Source organism: Gadus chalcogrammus, chromosome 6 (genome assembly GCF_026213295.1).
Source record: "Gadus chalcogrammus isolate NIFS_2021 chromosome 6, NIFS_Gcha_1.0, whole genome shotgun sequence".
In the NCBI taxonomy this organism is placed as follows: domain Eukaryota; kingdom Metazoa; phylum Chordata; class Actinopteri; order Gadiformes; family Gadidae; genus Gadus; species Gadus chalcogrammus.
In genome coordinates, this window is record NC_079417.1 from 5,836,589 (window position 1) to 5,859,132 (window position 22,544).

At 45.4% G+C, this 22,544-nt stretch overlaps 1 protein-coding gene across 1 annotated transcript in view; it reads right to left on the reverse strand.

Annotated features, from left to right (window-relative positions):
- cacna1ba (calcium channel, voltage-dependent, N type, alpha 1B subunit, a) overlaps positions 1-22,544 on the reverse strand; it is a 91,897-nt gene extending 69,353 nt beyond the window's left edge. Inside the window, 5 exon segments of the mRNA XM_056592383.1 lie at positions 335-487; positions 625-716; positions 18,656-18,795; positions 20,625-20,730; positions 22,273-22,544. Of these exon segments, the coding sequence (XP_056448358.1) occupies positions 335-487; positions 625-716; positions 18,656-18,795; positions 20,625-20,730; positions 22,273-22,535 (754 nt within the window). The 5' untranslated portion in view covers positions 22,536-22,544.

Here is a 22,544-nt window from a genome sequence, read left to right on the forward strand (position 1 = left end):
CAATACAATATATATAGCCGACATAACAAAACATAAAATTCCAACATAACACTACACTATATAGCAAAACATAACAAAAAATAACATTCCAACAACAGAAAATATAGATTGTTTTGTTGGGTTGTTACCAAAGTAGTCCAACTATCCAAACAGATAAATAATCACCCATTCCCTGATCCCTATTACTATAAGTCAAACCCTGATTGTATATCTTACTTTGAAGTGCATCAGTGCATCACAGAAGTAACATATTATTTCCCTCAATGGTTTTAGTTTCACTTTCAGTTTCCATTTCACCTTCAGTTTCCAATGCGAGTTTGCGGCGTCCACTTACCAGTGTCTTTGTGGAAACAGGTGTGGTGGAACTTCCCCATGTAGAAGTCCAGGCCGATGATGGCGAACATGAGGATGGCAAAGAAGAGGAGCATGCCGATCTGGAGCAGAGGAACCATGGCCTTCATGATGGACTTCAGGACAACCTGAAGACCTGAGGGAGAAGGAGGTGTGAGGCGCTCAATATAGCAGTAGTATGATGATGACAGACTGCACGGCATGTAGTCTGAGCTCCGCGACCTATTCCCAACAAATGAATACGGATATTGATAGGAACACAGTTGAACTCACTGGGGATGCCAGAGACCAGCTTCAGGGGCCGTAGGACCCTCACGGCCCTCAGGGTGCGAAGGTCAAAGTCGGCCCCAACCGTGGCCAGCATCCTAGAGAACCACAAACAACCAGGTTTAGGAAAGCGTCATTTATATAAAGTGTATTATTTTAAATTATAAATTAAATGAACATAGCATCCGTCAAACAGAAATACAACCAGAGTGTTTTACTTACTATATGCACGAGTCACATGACAATACAATAAAATACGATCATTTAATAGAGATATACAACGTAAAAGTATCAGCAGGCGAAGGAATACATATGCCATTGCAGAAATTTCAATAAAAAGCGGTGGTATACAGATACATTTAGAGCCTTGATCTGGGTAGTAGTGTTGAGACCGACTCCAGATATTTGGTTTGTAACACAGAAGCAATCACCAATGCATTCTGTTCTTACACCTTTTTGTGCTTTTAAAAATAATTGGTCATATTTTGATATCAATGCAATTACTCAAGTAAAGCAACTAGGGTTCTGATTAATGCAGGTCAAATCAACATAGTTCCGATCAATACAGTTCAGATCTTTAAAGGTCCGACCAGTTGAGGCATAGGTGTTTTCATGGATTGTAGGAATACACCAATTTAACCTTTCACCTCAGAGTGGGACGCCTGATTGCTGCATTCCAAGGCACCAATGCATGCGCATGTTCATCCCGGGAACAAGTATGAGCACAAGTTAAGCACACGTTCAGTGCATGTAAAATAGAAGGAAAATGTACTTAGGTCATAGAAGTTGCATACATTACTAAGATATAGCACATTTTCTGGGATATAAATTATATCTCACTGTCGCCTGTATTTCAGCTTTACTGTCGTATCTGTGGTTTTACCGTGTCTGTCTTTGTAACACACAATTTAATATATAAATAATACTATTATATAAATAAAGATATAAATAAAGTTTATACAACGGTTAGTTCTGAACAAGTATTCTGATTGGACAAGAGGCATTCCATCAGTGCTGTTATAGTGTATAACAGCACTGGCATTTGAGAATACATATGCATCACTCAACTCTACTCTCTAGGTTTTGAGAACGACTCTTATTTCACTGATCGCACAATACACGGAAACATACAGATAAATATACATTGATACGTGTGGCTTACGGTAACGTGTAGACCTACACAAAGTAGCAAGCTAGTGTGCAGCAAAATTGTTATATGTTGCTTGGCAACCATCCAGTCCCAGTCCTGTTGTGGAACTATTTGTGGTGGCAGAGCCAAATAAATGATTACATAAACAAACAGATCATAAATGGATCTGTTGTCGCTTATTACTGTTAACTAACAAACAGCGCTTGTGGAAATGTTGTTTAAAAACAATATCACACTCGAGGTCCTGCAATTGTCTTCGTTACTGGACCTGCGGACTAGAGCCTATTACTGAATCATAGCCCCGCTGATATTCAGTGTAGCAGCACTTCCTCTCGTGGGATATTGCTTCATTATATCATACGTAATAGGAATACGTAAAGTACAAGAAGATGCATGTGATATGTGTGCTCAGCAAGGTACAACAGCAGACCTTGTGAGAATACTGTAAATGATACCTTATACATATATACTGGATACTTTATTCACCTGTTTACCGTATACGATACCTTATTAGCTGATATACTGTATATGATACCATACACACCTATGATAGGTTATTCTCCTATAGACTGTATATGATAGCTTATACACCTATACACTGTCTATGATACTTTATTCAGCGATATACTGTATATGATACCTTGTACACCTAGATACTGTTTATGATACCTTATACAGCTATACACTGTATATGATACTTTATTCACCTATATTCTGTATCTGATACCATATATGCTGTTCTACTCTGTGCCTACCTAGCTCTTGCCACACGAGAAGACTGCAAACGTGGACCCTCTTGGTTACCAACGCGATGGAGCAAAGAGACAGTCCTGATAGCCCTAGCACACCTGTAGCTTCCTCTATAGCTTCCTGTAGCTTCCTGTTAGCACAACACACCAAGGCAATCTGTCTGGTATCTGCCCTGCTCCCCAGAGACAGAGCCAGAGGGGGTAGAATATGAATGAAGCCCACAAAAATGTGTAAATATTAATAACGCAAATCAAAGACTTCATAAGATTAGGTGAGTCTCTCTCTCTCTCTCTCTCTCTCTCTCTCTCTCTCTCTCTCTCTCTCTCTCTCTCTCTCTCTCTCTCTCTCTCTCTCTCTCTCTCTCTCTCTCTCTCTCTCTCTCTCTCTCTCTCTCTCTCTCAGTTAATAGCAGTAAGGAGGACATGGTGGCCATGCCATCCATACCTGCAAATAACTATACACACAGCACTCACAGATTCACACAAGAAAATGCATAGGATGTAAGTAATGGATGCTGCATAATGTTTTACAACATTCAATTCTAAAATGCAGATAAGTCACTTCAAAATAAATATATGCAGGCACACAATCTCCCCGAATAACATGTGTTTGTTTGTGCATGCAAATACACACAGAAACCCGCACACTCAGACACACACAACACAGACACACATCAAGTATTTGCGTACTTTGCATAGTGCATGTGGGTGAATGATGAAATATGAACAAGCATTCACACATTCACAACACTGCACAGTGCACATGCAGTCCAACACACATACACATCCAGGTTGCAGAGCTAAAGACACACTTTGCACGGGCAGCAAGATGGAAGCAAGGAAGATGATGAGACAGAGGAGGAGGAGCAGGAGGAGAGGGACGGCACCAACACACGATTAGGAGGCGGAGCAATCAAAGAAAGACAGTAATATTTCTGATGAAACTGCTTCAGAAATAAAGCCTGCACTATGCCACAAAGGCAATCAGGTAGAGCTGGGCGATGTGACTAGATATCCATACATGGAAATGTTTTTGCGCCTACACGTTTCAATAAAGGCCTTTAATACAGGCTATCCCTCTGAGATTTTGTCGTGACAAAGCTCCAATCCTGTCTTCATGTTAAGAATGCAAGTAGAGTAATCCAGTTTGGGATCTCACTTTCCTCGCTGAGCGAGTTAAACAATTGGGACCTGCACCTGCTCAACTACTGTGTCTGCAGAAGGTTTTTTCAAATCTAAAAACAATGGATGGGAACCTGGTTCCAAATATAAAGTGCTGTATGTGGTGGGGATATATGTGGGGAGCAGGATAGGGTGGCAGTGGTTCGGCTGTTTGACTCCCAGCCTAAAGGTTCTTGGTTCGATCCCCCCTATGTCCACAGTCTAACTTAGGATATAGATACCCTCTCACCCCCACCATGTGACTAAATTGATTGTGGAATCAAGTGGAAAATTTGAACCACTATTCCTCTAACAGCTTTCTCCCTTCTGCAATATAACATTACAACACTGACTAAGAAACGATCAACCCATTAGATCCATTAAAAGTGAATTTCCCTCAATCTTCTCTCTCTCTCTCTCTCTCTCTCTCTCTCTCTCTCTCTCTCTCTCGATTTCTTTAGTCTCTCTTTCTGCCCTGTCCAGTTATTAATCCTGTTCTTAAGACACTCCCGGGTGTCTGAACAGGGGGACGGGGGGAGAAATACGACTTATCCAACAACTCCTGCATCAATCATCTGCCTGGGATTCGATCCAAGTGGGCCGCAGATCTGAGAAGAACCATTTTCTTCTACTGCTCTTTCCGCCTCTACTCCCAGATATTGTGTTGAATATGTGTCTACGAAAATGCTTCATCATCACGTGTTAGACAGTGAGTAGGTTGTGTGTGTGTGTGTGTGTGTGTGTGTGCAACTGTGCGTACATATATATATGGGTTCTCCTCTCAACAGCAATGGCACAGAGTTAGATGTACATTCTGAGAGGGAGGGAAGGGGGGAGGGAGGGAGGGCGATGGAGAGAGACAAATGGAGAGAGACAATTGAGAAACAGAGGGAGGGAGCAGAGAGGGAGCGATCGATGGACAAGAGAGAGAAAGATAGAGAAAGAGAGAGGCAGGAGATACGAAGGGTGGGATATGGGGGGGGGGGGGGGGGGGGGAGAGAAAGAGGGAGGGACCAAGGGAGTGAGACAGGGAGAAAAGGGAAGATAATGAGCTAAATCTTTTTGCTCACTGTTCGGCCCCAAATGAACAGCTGCTGATCTTAGTCAGCAGAACAGTCGTCCGAGTTCATCGCATGTAACCGCAGCTCTGCTAACCTGGCAGCAGAACATCAAATGTTACACGAATATCAAGGGGACTTTCCCAAAGGAACACACCACCCTGCCCCTCCCCTCACTGTCAGTTGGCTCTGCCAGTGTAACGAGACCCTCATAAAATGACATACAAGCACACACAAACACACTAACACACATCGACTAACGGGACATTCCCACCTTGTTTCGCATCCGATCTGTGCACAGAGAGCTCTGAGTAATGTAGAGGAAGATGAAGTCTACAGGAGATCAATAGCACCGATCGATATTGATAGACACAACGGTGGCTGGCGGGTCACCTCGCTGAGGCAATAGGCTAGAGCCGCCCGACGACGGAGCTCAGAGACCACGGCAACGACCCAACCGACTGGAGACAGAGGAAGGAAGGGAGTAAAGCTTGTGTTTCTGCAGCTACCGTGCACTCTGTCCAGTTGTTGTTTTAAAGGAAAAACAAGGTCGAAGCAAGACAATCCAAACCAATAAAAACACCTGCTGAATCACTAAATGTAATGTCAACTGAAAACAGAGTGGAGAAGACGTGTTTTGAGTCAGTCGTTTGAAAGGTTTGTAAGGGCAGCCTGCACGGGTGCACAATTCTGATGACTGAAAAACAAATGTGCATCTGAAACAATTTGTCCCGAAACAAAATAAATCGAACCGTTGATTTGAAGGATTCTCCCTTTAAAGCAAGTTGAGAATGAAATGGCACACAAAAACTCCTTGTTGTTCACGGAGAGAGGGAGAACCCTGCGTCTAATGTGGTGTTACTGGAGGGACGGTGGGGGTGAAGCCAACTGTATAATTTAGACGGTGTCCGGGCGGTCATCAATCACAGTCTCTGTGAATAAGCCATCAGGAGGCTAGTGCTAATGTTCAGAGAGCATCAGGAAGCCCTAATAGCCACTAGGCTAGGCCAAGCCCCATTTAACAAAATGATATAGATGTATAAATATATTCGATTCAAGGATATAGTTTCAAAATGATGAACCATTCTGGGAACTAGATGTTAAAGGGCTGGGCAGAACTCTTCAAAATTGAAAATAAATGAACTTAACCAAGTTTATGTCGGGATGTGTTTGCTCATGAGCAAGGCTTGGGGGTGTTGTATGAAACATACATAGCTGTATATGACATGTTTATGATTGGCTAACGTGTGTTTCCCGTCTGGAGTGGATTGAAATAGAAGGCACGTAATAACCCCCCCCGCCCCCAAGCCCCAGCAACACCACACACACACACACACACACACACACACACACACACACACACACACACACACACACACACACACACACACACACACACACACACACACACACACACACACACACACACACACACACACACACGTCAACATACTCTGACAGCCAGTACACCACTCAGACCTGTGTGACACAAGCCCTCTTCCTGCTCGCGGACACACACACACACACACACACACACACACACACACACACACACACACACACACACACACACACACACACACACACACACACACACACACACACACACACACACACACACACACACACACACACCCTACTTGCAATCACAGTTGGTCCGGCTGACTACACACCCGAGGTCTGTCTGTGTCTACCAATTAGACGGCAGATAAGACCTTGCTTACATATAAATTATTTAACATTTTGGGGGATTTTTCCCAAGTAACACAATTGGAAGGACTTGTCATAAGCGGCTATTTTTCTGCCAGAGAAGTGTATTTACATATGACCCGTCATTCAAATAATAAAGTGATTTTATTTTGAGAATAGAATATCTGTCCGTTCTATTGATGTGCAACGGACAAGTTGTTCTCCAATTACATACTTGAACGAAAGACAAACAGCTGGGAATTTAACCAGAACTAGTTCATATTTATGTGGGTTAATACATTTATCACCGTACCCTTAAAAATGTCCAACATTATAAGGCTGGAATTAATGTTTTTTTTTATGCAACTCCCACGTGAGGGTAAATCCAAATTTCAGCCCAATGATCAGTATGTAAAACCTGCCTTTAATGTGTCATATAAACAAGACCATATAAACAATAATGTGCCTTGCAATGTTTACAAGCTGACTAGTTTAAATAACAACCATTTTAACCATTTCCCTTCCATCCAGATAGACACGAAAGGGTTTTAGCCTTAGCTCTCTCACATTCACACATCACCATATATCTGCCAAACGGGTCAAACTGTGGTATTCTGGTCGAGTCATGCCTAATATTTATTGTATCTATCTATCTTGATCTGTTTGGCGCCACAATGTCTCCGACCCGGCACCTTTCTCATCACCTCCCCCTCCTCTCTTAACCTGCAGTTAAGAGAGTGACTTGTGGAACCCAAAGTATAACTGGGTTACCCTCCTCAATCACCTCCTGCCTCCTCCTCCTCCTCCTCGCCCTTCGTCCTCACCGCGTGTCAACTCCTCGTCTTCTGCCTTACCCTCCTCTTTTATCTTTTCCCTTGCCACCCTCACTGACTGTTCTATCACCTCCTCTTCTTCCTCATACCCTCCTCCGCTCCTCCAAGGAGAACTATCATTAGTGACAGCCAGCATGTGTGTGTGTGTGTGTGTCTGTATGTGTATGTCTGTGTGTGTGTGTGTGTGTGTGTGTGTGTGTGTGTGTGTGTGTGTGTGTGTGTGTGTGTGTGTGTGTGTGTGTGTGTGTGTGTGTGTGTGTGTGTGTGTGTGTGTGTGTGTGTGTGTGTGTGTCCAATCTAACTGTGTCACTCACTACCAGACATTCAGAGAGCTAAAGAGAGAGGTTGAAAGGGTGCTTAAGAGAGAGAGAGAGAGAGAGAGAGAGAGAGAGAGAGAGAGAGAGAGAGAGAGAGAGAGAGAGAGAGAGAGAGAGAGAGAGAGAGAGAGAGAGAGAGAGAGAGAGAGAGAGAGAGACAGGGACAGAGCGAGAAAGAAGGTGGAAAAGAGGTGGGGGGAGAGAGAGAGAGGGGGAGAGAGAGAGAGAGAGAGAGAGGGGGAGGGCGATAGTGTATTCTCCCTCCACATGCATATAGAGCAGCTTGTGTCAGCAGTGACAACAGTTTCACTGCAGTGCCGGAGCTTAGCAGGGCTAAGCAGAACTAAGCAAAATGATGTTCATGGCTACAAATGAAATTCCATTACAGGTACTTACTGTTCTAAACCTCAGGCGAGCGTCAGATAATAGAAAAACAGGAAAGATTAGTGTGCTCAAGATAGAATAACGACTTGATTTCTTAATCAATATTTGATCATTTAAGGTTTAAAAATACATGCAAGGATAGGGAATTTCTAATAGAACGATATGATATCAGTGAACTTTTTCCTCCGAGATAGAGGAAATAAGATAAGCAACAGGAACACAAAGTTGCATAACATTTCATGTCATTTCATGTCAAACCGAGCCTTCTCTATCAACTGTTTCCCAGACAGTGTGAGCAGGTTAACATTCCTTTCGTTAGGAAAAACAATTCTTTGTGGTACCTGTTTTCAAACGTTGTGACACTACAAAAAACAGCCTTGTAGCAAGCACAGGAAGAGGGTGCCAAACAATCCATGCTTCATGCCCAATCGCTTGCTCTACACTGCCTTGAACATGAGTTATTAGGCTGTCATTTACGTACCGGGCTCTGATACTGTTATTACACGCGCGACACTCCAAGATATTGCAACGGATGGAAGAACTCACTCATTGATGTATAGTATATATTTAGTCTCCGAAAACAATTACACACACACACACACACACACACACACACACACACACACACACACACACACACACACACACACACACACACACACACACACACACACACACACACACACACACACACACACACACACACACACAAACCCTGTTGCACTCTGTTGGGATCACACGCAAGGTGGAATAAATATCACCCTGCGTCTGAAATAGAATATTGTATGACACACACCCCTCGCTGCAACCAAGGAGTGGCGTACGCCACGGGTGAGGGCAGGTGAAGCGGAATCACAAAAAAGCACACAAACGCACAAATATACCCAGAAAAGCTACAAAAGATACATCCAGACAGAGAAGGCTAAGACAAGAAAAAAACACAACCTGAAAAGAGGCCACCAAAATCGAAACCCACCAAACAATACAACCAGACAGAACAACAATCTGAAAAAAGTCAACAAAAAATGTACTGCGTCAAGGTAAACCACAACCAGAACAGACTGGAAATCTACACCCAGAATAACTACAACCACAAAAGACTGGAAAGACCACAAAATATTTTTTTCTTCCAGATACATGAAGGCGTAGGTTGAGATAAGGGCATCTCGCTCAGGGAAGCCTACAGGTAGGTTGTTCCCCGTCCTGACCCAACAAGTGGGGTCTGATCAGTCAGTCAAGACGATGGATCGGTTTCTGATGCCAGCGATAGAGCAGGTCATCAGTATGCCAATCGGGTTCATTCCTATAAAAGGACGGCTGAGATATGGCCGAGGACAGCTGGGGGGGGCGGGGTTGGAAGGTGGTGCAGTGAAGTGACGGGTATTGATGGGGAAGGGTGAGCGCCTGGGGTCTGGCGCATCTTGCTGTGGTTCGCCTGTGAATGCTGCTTGGTGTGAAAAGGGATGAAAGTCGTGAGCAGCAGAGGCTGCTTCTGTGTTATCATCGTTTGTAAGGTAGACAGGGCCCGGGCCCTCCCAGCCACAAGTGAAAGGGCTCACTTAGGAGGGGAAAGAATATGACTTTTGAAAAGTTGGGATATTAAAGGGTTGTTCAAAGGCTTGGTTGATTGGTGAGTGTTGTCTGTCTGAAAGGTTATGTTGTTGACTGCTTCTGCCTGTCTTGGCAAGGGCACTCTTGAGAAAAAGATTTGTTATAGGTTTTTTCTCTGGTTGGATTAAATATATGGTTTAACATATATTTCCTAACCCTGGCAACATGAGCTTGTTTTTAAAACAATAAGTTTCTGTTGTTGGCAATATGCAGTCAACCGGTGAAAATAAACCCAGTAAACAGTGTGAATTAACCACCTCTCTGACATTATGTTGACAGGTAGCCAAGTGTTTGTTTAAAGAATGTCATTTTCTATCACCAAGCGAGAAGCTCTGCTCATGGAGTGGAAGCTATTAAGAAATATGACGATAAATATTTGCCTGGCATTTTCACTATCCACCTGAAATATAAACTATTGTTTTCATTACTGTTTTTTTTTAAAAACATAAAGCAGAGGATATAAACCAGAAGCATCACCATAGAAGCACTGATCTCCTCAGAAACAAACAGAGAGATTGAGTGGGAGAGATGGAGAGAGAGAGACAGAGAGAGAGACAGAGAGAGACAGAGAGGCAGTGATATGAGCAAGGAAGAGAGATAATCAGGGCGAGTGAGTCAAGCACTTTGTTTTCTGCAATGTTTTCTTTGACTTCTCCAGTCTAGACAACGTGCCGGTGTGAAAGACCTTTTAATTCACCTGACAAACGGGCCACTTCATCTCCTCACAAACCACCAGGCTCCCGGGAGTCAGTTCCCCTGCTACCAGGACTTCAGAGCTCCCAGGAGAGGGGCTGCCGTGGGCTGTCGAGGCGAGCCCTGTGGTCCTGTTGCTGATCTCGTCCTTATCTGCATCCCCTCTCTGACTGGATTGTGAATGCGCGCGTGAAATTCCCGTACCCCTGCAGTCTGCTCGAGTCAAGCCCTGAGCCATAGAAACCCCTTTGTTGGTCTCCATGGCAACCATCCGTTTCCAGAGGGTGGGGGTCGGTGAGAGAGAGGAGGGGTGTGTGTGTGTGTGTGTGTGGGGGGGGGGGGGGGGTGTTGCATGGATATCAACTTGATAAAGGACCTTTAATAATGCAGCATATATGAACTTAGTCAATCACGAAGTGTGGATGTGAACAATAAAATGTTTTCCTTTTTCTCATTGCAGAGGACCCTATTAAAACTGATGTGGCACTAGGTTATATATCACCAGGTTATATATCACTAATACAGATATAGCGTATATGGATCGGACTACCTATCTGCTTTGATTATATTGTGCTGATATATCAGTTTTTCTTTGATTATATTGTGCTGATATATCAGCGCAATATAACCTAAGCTAATAGGTAGTCCGAACCATTTTCTATTAAAAATAAAACAAGCATTTTGACAGACAGAAGACTTACAGCCAGACAGAGAAACAGACAGCCACACAGACGGAAGGACGGATGGATGGACAGAAAAACATACCCAAATATACACAAAAAGATAGAAACATCGATGCACACCACTTCCTAAGCTAACTCTCCTCTACACCTCCTCCTCCACTCCTGCACTTCTCCAACTCCTCCGTCGCTCCCCTCCATCTCTTCTCATGTCCTCCTCTCCTCACCACTCCTCCTCTCATCTCCACTCCTCTATCTCAGCCCTTCTCCCTCCTCTACATCTCTGCAGCCCGTGTATTGCTCAAGAGCACAGTAGTGTTACCCTAAAATCCATGGGTCAGCCTATGAGTACCCGGGAGCACCCAGTGAGCTTAGAGAACAAGCTAAAGGGCTAAGACTAATCACTGTTGGGGCCACCGATAACACCTGAGTGTAAGGAGCTCAGTGTCAGAGGTCAACCCGCTCTAAACGCATCGGTGATAGACCCGGGTCTTACAGTAAGGTCATACCGTAGCACCAAACACACACACACACACATACACACACAAACACACCCACACAAACATACAGGCACACACACACAAGCACATTTGCATGCACATAAACACACACATGCACACAAACAAACACACACATACACACACACACATGCACATAACACAAAAAGAGAGCTTTCTTTGGTACAATCAAATATTACTATTTTTGTGCAACAAGTAAAGAAGGAAGAAAAAGCAATACAATGGGCTTAGCAAGGGAAGAAAACCAAATAAGAACTGTGTTTAAAGAATAAGAAAGGGAAAACATTTGGGAGGATGAATTAAACAAAGAAAAGTGTACTCAAATGCCCTTATCTTAACCGCTAAGAGTATTTTAAATCTACAAACCTGGTTGAATTGGATCGCTTCCAGAATATCGCTAACTCTAAACTAATGAGCAGGCATCACCAACAGATATGGAGAACAAGCTTGTTGCTGATGTTTCCTCAGAACAACACGACAACCTCGATGTACTTCGATCAGTTTGAGTGTCACTCAAACTGTCTGTCCGTCTTTCTGTCTCTCCAGCCGTCTGAGTGTCTCTATCTGTCTGTCTGTCTGTCTGTCTGTCTGTCTGTCTGTCTGTCTGTCTGTCTGTCTGTCTGTCTGTCTGTCTGTCTGTCTGCCTTTATGTCTATCCGTCCGTCTGTTTGCCCGCTTGTTTGTCTCTCTGTCTGTCTATCTGACTGACTGTATGTCTGTCAATAAGTAGTTCTAAGATCTGCCCTCTGATCCATCCACTTTATTCCACTGATTCATTTGATTAACTATGCCACCATGGCCATTCTCATCACAACCCTAACATTCACAAATTTAGGCCTCGCACACATGCTAATCATGCTTACATTCTGACTCCGTGCTCATGCAATACATGCTCACATTTTGAGAACGAACACATGAAAAAAACACACATCCAAGTAAACACACACACACACACACACACAGACTTACAAACAAATACAGACACACAAACACAGAAACACACACACAGGGTAACACAAAGGTATTGTCCCATCAGTAGTGTGTGTGTGTGTGTGTGTGTGTGTGTGTGTGTGTGTGTGTGTGTGTGTGTGTTTGTTACCTTCCGGTGGCCATGTTAAAGATGCTGATTAAACTTCATTGAGGAGTTTCCCTGACTCAGTAATGCCTCAGGCTAGAAGCACATCGATATCGGAACCATAATGTACATCCATTAGTTTATGAGAGCCCTAAAAGAGGAGATTCAAATGCCCCCTTCATGGGATAATGTAGAGATGGCTGGGCATTACAGCTTCATTAGTAATCATTATGTAGCTTAAGATATAAATACTTCTAGGATAATGTATGGAATGTGTGATAGGGGAAAATAGATCGGCTGCATCTGGTCCCCCTCCCTCAATCATTACCCATCCAACTGCTCTTATTCATCCACACTGAAGCCTCATCAATCATTCATCTGTTTCCTCCACTGTTGACGAGACGACAAACTAGGAAGAGGAGGAAGAGGAGGAAGAGGAGGAAGGGGCCCTACTGTACGCCTACCCACTCGTACGTCGCAGACAAGCGTGTGTGTGTGTGTGCGTGCTTGCGTGCGTGCGTGCGTGCGTGCGTGCTTGCGTGCGTGCGTGCGTGCTTGCGTGCGTGCGTGCGTGCGTGCGTGCGTGTGTGCGTGCGTGCGTGCGTGTGTGCGTGTGTGTGTATGTGTGTGTGTGTTGGCTGCGGAGTGGCCCCTGGCTTGGCTCTAGGGGTCCAGAGTTCCAGTGTATTCCTCGTTATAAACAACCTCAGCACCTATATGGCAGAGGCTGAGCGTTGAATACCTGAGCACCATCACAGCAAGCCGGGACACCGATAGCTCGGCCCTTTAGCACAGGTATGGAATGGACTCAGCATGGTACAATGGGTCATCCACAATACATGTTACATTTGTCATCTTTTAAAAAAAAATCTCCTTTTCAACATAATTCCAACCCACATGTTGTTGTAAATAAAGCAAGAAATTAATCAGCCAAAATCTGAATTTTGGATGACAAAAATCAACCTCAACCCCTTTCTCCTCCCTCCTGTCACTGGTATGCTTATGGTAAAGAAGCTGCTTTTATTGCTGGGAGAGAGTGAGAGAGTGAGAGAGTGAGAGAGTGAGAGAGTGAGAGAGTGAGAGAGAGAGAGAGAGAGAGAGAGAGAGAGAGAGTGAGAGAACAGAGCGATCAGAGAGACCAGGAACAGAGAGACAGAGAGAGACAGGGAGAGACAGGGAGAGACAGGGAGAGACAGAGCGACAGAGAGCGACAGAGAGCGACATACAGAGAGAGGGGAGATTCTTCTCTACAAATCACAAAGCTTTTACACAACACGTAGGCATCCCTGTTATTGTAATATCAATATTCTGGTCGCTAAGGATATGGCCCTCAGCTGCAGGGAGTCATGGAGTGGCCTGACCGTACCCACTACATGCTACAGAGGACGTGCACATTAAACCATCATACACAGTGGGACTTCCTGAGGCACAACTACACAATTTGGCTGGTTCAGATTTGTTCCGGTACAATGCTATTTGATATTTAGTGATCAAGCAGACACTCTCATGCAAAGTTACTTGCAATGAATATGGCTATGTCACTAAGGAGTCACTAAGGAGCCGGTAGAGGTTAGGGGGCATCTTGTGCATACAAGGCCTACATGTTAGACTTTAGACATAGGGGTTAAAATCTAGAACCTCTCAGCTGGGAGTCAGCACCCTAATCAACCGATTAGTGTGCCCCTATGTGTGTTTACTTTCTTGCACCTGCAAAAACACACACACACACACACACACACACACACACACACACACACACACACACACACACACACACACACACACACACACACACACACACACACACACACACACACACACACACACACACAAAAGGGATAGGCATCTTGCTCAAGGTTCTCTCTCTTTACTTGGTTGGCATCGGGAAACCAACCAGCAACCTTCAACTTTCCAGAACATCGTAAGCCAAAAACATAGAACTGCTTAGGCCTTTATTCAGGGCGGCACCTCTCCCATGGCAGCACACATTAGGATGGAAGAGTCCGTTTTTTTACCAAGTGCGGGGGAATGGATTTTTCCATCAGAGCCGGGGAGTGTTGAGGTTACCTTAGCCAGGCAAGAGTGGATCCCAACGCACGAGCTGACAACACCGCCGGCGGCTACAGCTACATATATTTATAAAAAGGAGGGCCCGTCATTTCTTAAACAAATGGGACGGCACACAAATCCAGCTGGAGGTGGGGCTGCAGCTTGAGAACGCTCAGAAAGAGCATGCTTGAACCAGCAGAGGATCTGTGTTTCCAGTGTGCCCGGGGTTCTTTGTGGTGTGTGGTGCTGGGGTCCCACGGATATAGATCTATATGTTTTGGGTCCTGAGAACCTTTTTCTGAAGCAAAGGGATGCTGAAGCTGGGCTACATGGACCTTGACAGGGTGTGGAGGATTTTCCAGCTGAGCTACATGGATACTGGCATGGGGGGTCTGTTGTAGAGGATGTGGCCACAGAGTATACCCCCCCCCCCCCCTGGGGTGGAGAAGAGATGGGAACACAGGCATCCAGATTGCTGGAGGAAATGCAACCACAGAAAACCAATAAACGCACACACACACACACACACACACACACACACACACACACACACACACACACACACACACACACACACACACACACACACACACACACACACACACACACACACACACACACACAGAACCAACACACCTACACAATAACACTCAAAAACAGTACTCTCTTTTGGATTAAAGCTAATTGCTTGCGAATTTCTGCTGGAATGAGGTTTTAAAAGAAGATGATGGTCGACTTCCACAGCTATAGTAAACACAGATTTGAAAATAAGACTTTTTTTAAGATTTTTCATGATAAGCAATGGGTTGTTTCAATTGCCTGAACAGTTACAACTTTTTTTTTAAATACAGTTAAACTAAAACCATATATTTGTTTTTTTAAATCCAATTTACCCACTGTTACCAACAAATGTAAACATCCAAGGCAAACCAACCAAGAGTATAAATTGGCATTGACCCTCTTTAAGATTGTAATAATGACATCAACTCTGCAGTATTGACTGATGCTCTTTTAAATGACAGTGACGACTCCAGCAGCTCCACACACAAACACAGAGCACATCCAACACACACATCGCACAGCAACAATCTATGACATCAAACCATGACATCGCAAACAGCGACAGACATCTCAGAAACGTTGAGCGGCTTTGCGTCAATAGTATTATAGAATCATACTCAAGAAGATGAGATGAGAGGAGATAAGGAGCAATAAGATACAATAAGAAAGTACTTAATTGATTCAGCAACTTAATGGGATAAATGAACATGAAATGTGCAAACTGAGTCGAGAAGAAGAGAGCTTCGATGTTTTTTCCTGAAAGAGTTGGTTTTCAAAAACACACACACGACACTCTCCACAAGACTTGTTTCCAATCGGAAATCGAAAATGAAACAGTGTATGTTTATCATAGTCCCAGGACCTCCTTCCCCACATCGCTGCTATGAAGAGGAGGACCTCTATTCCCTCTGCGATGGGATCAATAGCTTGTATTGATCTGGACTGGAGCACCAGGGGTGACAAATATATGGTTGAATTAGTGTCTCCCTGGGTCTTGTAGCAGATGGACATATGTGTAGCGCTACACCAACCGCTCCACCACCGAATGACAGATGACCCACACACACACACACACACACCAGGGGCCAGGGGTCCCAGGAATCGATGGACGTTATTGGGTAATGGCGTTAGAATGAGACACGCCTCGTTGGTCAGTCATACGTCCACATACGTCATAGTTATTGAGGTTGGGCGATGACCATATTGTGTGTGTGTATGTGTGTGTGTGTGTGTGTGTCTGTGTGTGTGTGTGTGTGTGTGTGTTTGTGTGTATATGTGTTAATGTGTGTGTTCTTACTAATCAGTGCTAATGGCTAAATGGAGCGTCTTGTGAGGAGCACATCCTGTAGGAAATGGACGCCTGATGCCAGTGATTTGCTGCCCGAGTGTGTGTGTGTGTGTGTGTGTGTGTGTGTGTGTGTGTGTGTGTGTGTGTGTGTGTGTGTGTGTGTGTGTGTGTGTGTGTGTGTGTGTGTGTGTGTGTGTGTGTGTGTGTGTGTGTGTGTGTGTGTGCAGGTTTTGTGTATGTAGTTGTGGCCTCACCCAAACCATTACCGCGTCGCCACACCCAAAACCTTCATGCACACACAAACACCACGTCCACTGCTGCACACCCAGAACCGAGCACAGACGCAGACCCGGCCATCGTAGCCGGAATGGGTTGTGCGGAGAGCGCTGGAGGCGATAAGAAGAGCAGAACGCTGTCCACCACCGGCTCCGTCCTCCAATCACCCCCCCGCTCACAATGTAATCAAGCCCTCCCTGCCTCGCAGGGGCCCCTCCCTTCTCCATGCGGTGTAAGACGATACAACAGCAGCGGCGGTGGCAGCACTCTGACAAGCCCTCAATACCCCCCCTGCCTCGGGGACACAGGAAGTGCTCGTACGCACGCACACACAGGCAGCCAGGCACGCATGCAGCCTACGTGGGTGCAGGCCGAGAAGAAACAATGCAGCGAATATGGTAAGAGGGAGGGAGAGAAAGGGTTGAGGAAGAGAGAGAGAGAGATTTGGAGTTGACCGGTGAAGTCTTTTATTCATTCTTATTCTAAATCGCCTCTAACACACCCTTTGGTTTTTCCCATCTCAGCCATGAGCTCAAACAGCAGGCCTCAGGTTGTTAGAAGCGAGAGCGACTAGTGTCCAGAGTGGAGAGAGAGAGAGAGGCTATAGGAGAGAGGAGGAGAGAGCAAAGACAGTGACAGTAGAGAAGAAAGGAGGGAGAGAGGGGAGCGCAGGGGAAGGACAGGAGAGAGGTGTGTGGAGAGAGGGGAAAGGAAGGGGAGATGAGAGAGTCTGACTAATTTCTGGAGGGGAAAGAGGAGAGAGCAGCAACTATTGACTGGAGAGGAGAGAGGAGAAGGGAGAGAGGAAATGGTCGTGACTAGCGGCCGGAGAAGCAAGAGGAGATGGGAGAGAGGCGAGGAGTGACTAGCTAGTCACGGGAGAGGAGAAAGGAGAGAGAAGAGATGATAGGAGATGAGAGGAGAGAGTAGAGAGGATTGACTGGTGGCTGGAGAGGAGGGGAGGGAGGAGAGAGGAGAGTCGAGTGGCTGGAGAGGAGAGAGGGGAGAGGAGAAAAAACATGGAGGTCAGGACAATGACGAGGTGGTGGCAGGGGGGGGGAACCACCTGTTTGTCTCCCAGATACAACTGATGTAAACCCCTGTAGACGAGGCTAAAATAACTCAAGAGCCACTAGGTGCTGTGTGGGGCCCTGGGGGGGCCCTGGGGTGGTAGGGGTCCCTTGGGTGCCTACCAAAGTGCCTCGCCTGCCGATCCCCTACCGCGAGGCCGCCCCTCCCACCTTCCTTCCTCTCATCTCTCTTCCCCTCCCCTTCCCCCCCCCCCCCCCATCCACACTCCTCCTATCTTCTCTCACCCCTCTCGTCTCTCCCACTTCCCTTCTGTGTGTGTGTGTGTGTGTCCTCTCATCGTTCCTCATCCCTTCCCTAGCTGCTAGACTCTACTCTACTCTGTCTCTGATGGCTTTCTGTCCCTCAAGTAACTAGAGACAGACAGCCATTAGAGACACAGTTGCTCCTTCATGAGTCTTGTTTGTTTTTTTTCGGTTTGTACATTTACATGAGGGAGAATTGACGCAAAGAAAACCTGTGTTTTGTTTTTGGGTAGAGTCACTCTGTAGCCAATGCAAAAGGATCTATTTAGATTCAGCCCATATCTATGTAAACAACAGTATCTGTGACCCACAAAGAAGGCTGTACGCTGAATCTGCTCTGCTGCAGCCGTTATGAATACAATCAACACACACACACAGACAGACGCACACACAGTCACGCACCACACACACACACACACACACACACACACACACACACACACACATACAAACACAAACACACTCGCACAAAAAAAACAACACAAACTTGTTTCCCCCCCACCCTACTATTCAGAGCTGGTAGTTAGTTCCTAGCAGCTAACATGAGTTAGCATCCATACAAGCCTTAATCCCATAATAGATACCCGCTATCACGAGCAAGCGCTACTCACCCGGTTAGCACCACCACAAAGTCCATGACGTTCCAGCCGTTCCTCAGGTAGGATCCTTTGTGGAAGGCAAAGCCCAGAGCAATGATCTTGATGCCCGCCTCGAAGCAAAATATTCCAATAAAGTAGGGCTCTGTGTCATCCTGGGGGACAGAAAGACAGACAGACTCAGCTTCATCATCATCATCATCATCATCATCATCATCATCATCATCATCATCATCATCATCAAAGCCATGATAATATATAAGCACCTTGACATATCTGCAGCTGTGAGAGCTTACAACCATAAAATAAATGGGTACACAATAACACGACAAGCCCAATAGCGATAAGAAGTGCAGGCGGGATACGAGAACACAGTCCTCCTGGTCGACTTGAAGGTGCACAGTTTCTCTTGAATCATTACCACACACTCAATTCACAATTCAGACATTTAAAAACAAGACATTTCTATCCTATCAAACGTGGATTACGTTTTTTTCATTAAAGAGCAACTTTATAAACAACAGAACCGCTTCAGGACATCTGCCAGTCAGAACCAGGTCCGAACATATTTGACCTCTATGACCACCTCTGTGGTCAGGCTTAGCTCAGGAGGTAGAGCAGTTGTTTTGTAACCGAAAGGTTGCTAGTTCGATCCCCATCTCCAGGGTGTGGTAGCTGAGTCTTGATGTGTCCCTGAGCAAGACACTTAATCCTAACTGCTCCTGACGAGCTGGCTGTCGCCTTGCATGGTTGACTCTGCTGTCGGTATGTCAATGTATTAACCGATGTAACTCGCTTTGGATAAAAGCGTCTGCCAAATGCCCTAATTGTAATTGTAATGACCATCTATGAACATCCATGCAGATGCTTTCTTGAATTATTTTGCTGAATATTTTTGACTAAACTATTTGCACACGCTGATATCATATAGCTACTACACAAACTACCTGAAGTCTACCAAAGTGTTCCCTGCCTGAGAAACACGCTCAGTGGAGCTGACTGCCTTGATGAGAGGGGGATTCTTGTAGCGCTTAGTCATTATGACAAGACCCTTCGGAGGCTTACACACTGGATGGGGTGTCGGCGAGGTGAGGGAGGGGGAGGTAGGGGGAGGTGGAACCATGTGTAGGATGGATCAAAGCTGTCACAGCAGGGGTTCTGTCGCCCACTGAGCCATACAACAGAGATCTGCTCGTACGATCAATACCATGACACCAGCTTATAAAAAGATTATCTATTCCGATTTTATCCCAATTTCAACCCTATCTGGGTTTTGTTCCAATATTTCTAACATTTCTTACATAATGCACCGCCTCCTATATCCTATAAGGTTCCCTTCACCCTCTCACTTCCTGTCATTATCACAGACTTCCTGTCTACATTAGTTTAACTAGATAAGAATAGGACAACAGTGAAAGAGGAGGAGAGAGAGAGAGAGAGAGAGAGAGAGAGAGAGAGAGAGAGAGAGAGAGAGAGAGAGAGAGAGAGAGAGAGAGAGAGAGAGAGAAAGAGCAATGGATAAAGGCTGAGAGAGAGAGATGGAGGGACAGTAAGAGAGAAAGAGAAGAGAGACAGAGGGGTATGAGAGAGAGGAAGAGGAAGACATTCACAAACAGTTTGTTTACATTGAGAGGGAAACCCGCAGACACTAGATTACAGTCGTTAAGATAATTAGCATACTCATTAGCATACTCATTATGTTATGTATCATTACGTTTACTCCAGTTCCCGGGTTACCCCACGGAGGCTGGGTGGATCGATGAAGAAACAAATATAGGGAGAAAGAAGGGTATAGAGAAGAGAGACACACAGAGGGATTGAGGGAGAGAGAGAGAGAGAGAGAGAGAGAGAGAGAGAGAGAGAGAGAGAGAGAGAGAGAGAGAGAGAGAGAGAGAGAGCGAGAGTGAGAGAGAGAGAGAGAGTGAAGGTAATAGAGAGAGAAAGACATATGGAGAAATATAGAGCTAGTGTGGAGTCGACTGACCAGGCGTTCTGACAAGGGCGTCTTGTCACAGGCAGGCAGGTGCTGCTCCAGGGCCAGAACGATGCAGTTAGCGATGATGGTGGCCAGGATCATGTACTCAAACGGAGTGAGACGCCGTTAAGGAAGTCCCCAGGAAACACAGTGTGCTGGTATGTGCATGTTAACGGGGCCCTATTTTACCACTACATGTGATCACCTCTTGATTCGCCATCACAAGCGATTTCATAATCTTTCCTTTGGTGACATCACAAGTGGGGGTGTCCACCTGCTGGTAAAATATGCCCCTTTTTTAACAGTTAGAATATGGATTTTTAATTGAAAAAAGAATTGCCGCTTTACAGCATTATAGCAAGGTTGTTTGAAAACAACTGAAAATGATAGCATCATAAACAACTTTTGAAAATGTATCCTCAATAGAACAAGGACAATACATGTAAATGCTCACTACACAAACACACAATCACCACACGTACATTCTCTCTCTGCAGTCCTGCTGTTGTTTAATAAAACCACCACCCCGGGATCCCCTAGGGGGAGTGTTGGGGTTTGTACGCGCATGTGTGCGTGTGAGTGGGCATTGTGCAAGTGTGTTCGTGCGTGCGCGCTCGCGCGTGTGTGTGTGTGTGTGTGTGTGTGTGTGTGTGTGTGTGTGTGTGTGTGTGTGTGTGTGTGTGTGTGTGTGTGTGTGTGTGTGTGTGTGTGTGTGTGTGTGTGTGTGTGTGTATCAAACCAGTGGCCTAGCTAATGGGGCGCAATATGCAACTTAAAGATGGGGTAGGTAACTTTGGAAAAACCAGCAAGAGAGCTAAGCTATACATTTTACCCAAACAAAAAATGCCACCCTTTCCTCCAGGCCTCCCCGAAACACACGACTAGCTCGCTAGCTTTAGCAATAAGTAGCCTTCTGGAAAATACTCGATTTTTTCAATTTGAATTGGCAGAGCATTTGATTTTGCAGTCAGGGTGAACAGAGACTTTCAACAAATAGGTCAAAAAAATGTTTCAAAAATAAATAGCTTACCTCATTTTCAATGTTAATTAATTACGAAGAACCCGCGTGTGTCGTCCTCTCAAAACAATAACACACATGTGAGTTTGGCGCTTATCTTGACTAATGTGAAAAGAGGCCTACATTGTGTTAGACCGAGTGTGGGAGGCCTACATGGAGGTGCACATGGAGCTCCACAGGTGGCCTTCACTCACCGCTTCATGTAGGTCTATACGTAGTGAACACACACGCACAAAAACACGCAACAGGGGGGAACCACGGCTAATAGATCCAATTGATCCTATTGGCTGATTAGTTTAACGACAGAGCATTGCCGCCTGGAGGAGACGGGGGGTGGGGGGGGGAAGCCGAGTTGAGCACCATGGACAGCGCCGGGACGGTTACCAGTGAGGTTTTACACCCAATGAAAATACCGTTTTTAAAGTGCAAAAAAAATAAACAATATGTTGTAATCCAAAGTACCTTGCGCGCTTTATATGGTGATTCAACTTTCAAAATATGATTTTTTGGCTTTCAGCGGAAGTAACTCAACTTCAAACATGTAGGATCTCGAATAGGTAGCTTAGATAGTGGTCACCCATATAAAATAATGTAACAATTATCAAACAAGCGGCCGGCAGTTAGGATAAGAAAGGATATGGCCACTCGGTAATCTTTTTGGCGTATTTTCGGATGAAATTATCCTCACTGAAGATGAAAAGGGAGCGGTTTACGGTGAGGAAGCTCTGTTTCACCGGGATTGGGTTGTATATAGCCATGGTCCGGGCTCTCTGTGCCATGGACTGCTTGTACACCCGCGGCCCTGGTGGCGGAGGGCCCGGCTGGCGACCCCCTCCGCGGCCGAGCCCCGGGGGACAACCCCCCCCATACCGGCTGGAAGGCTCGTCCTCGAAGCGAGCCATGGTAGGATA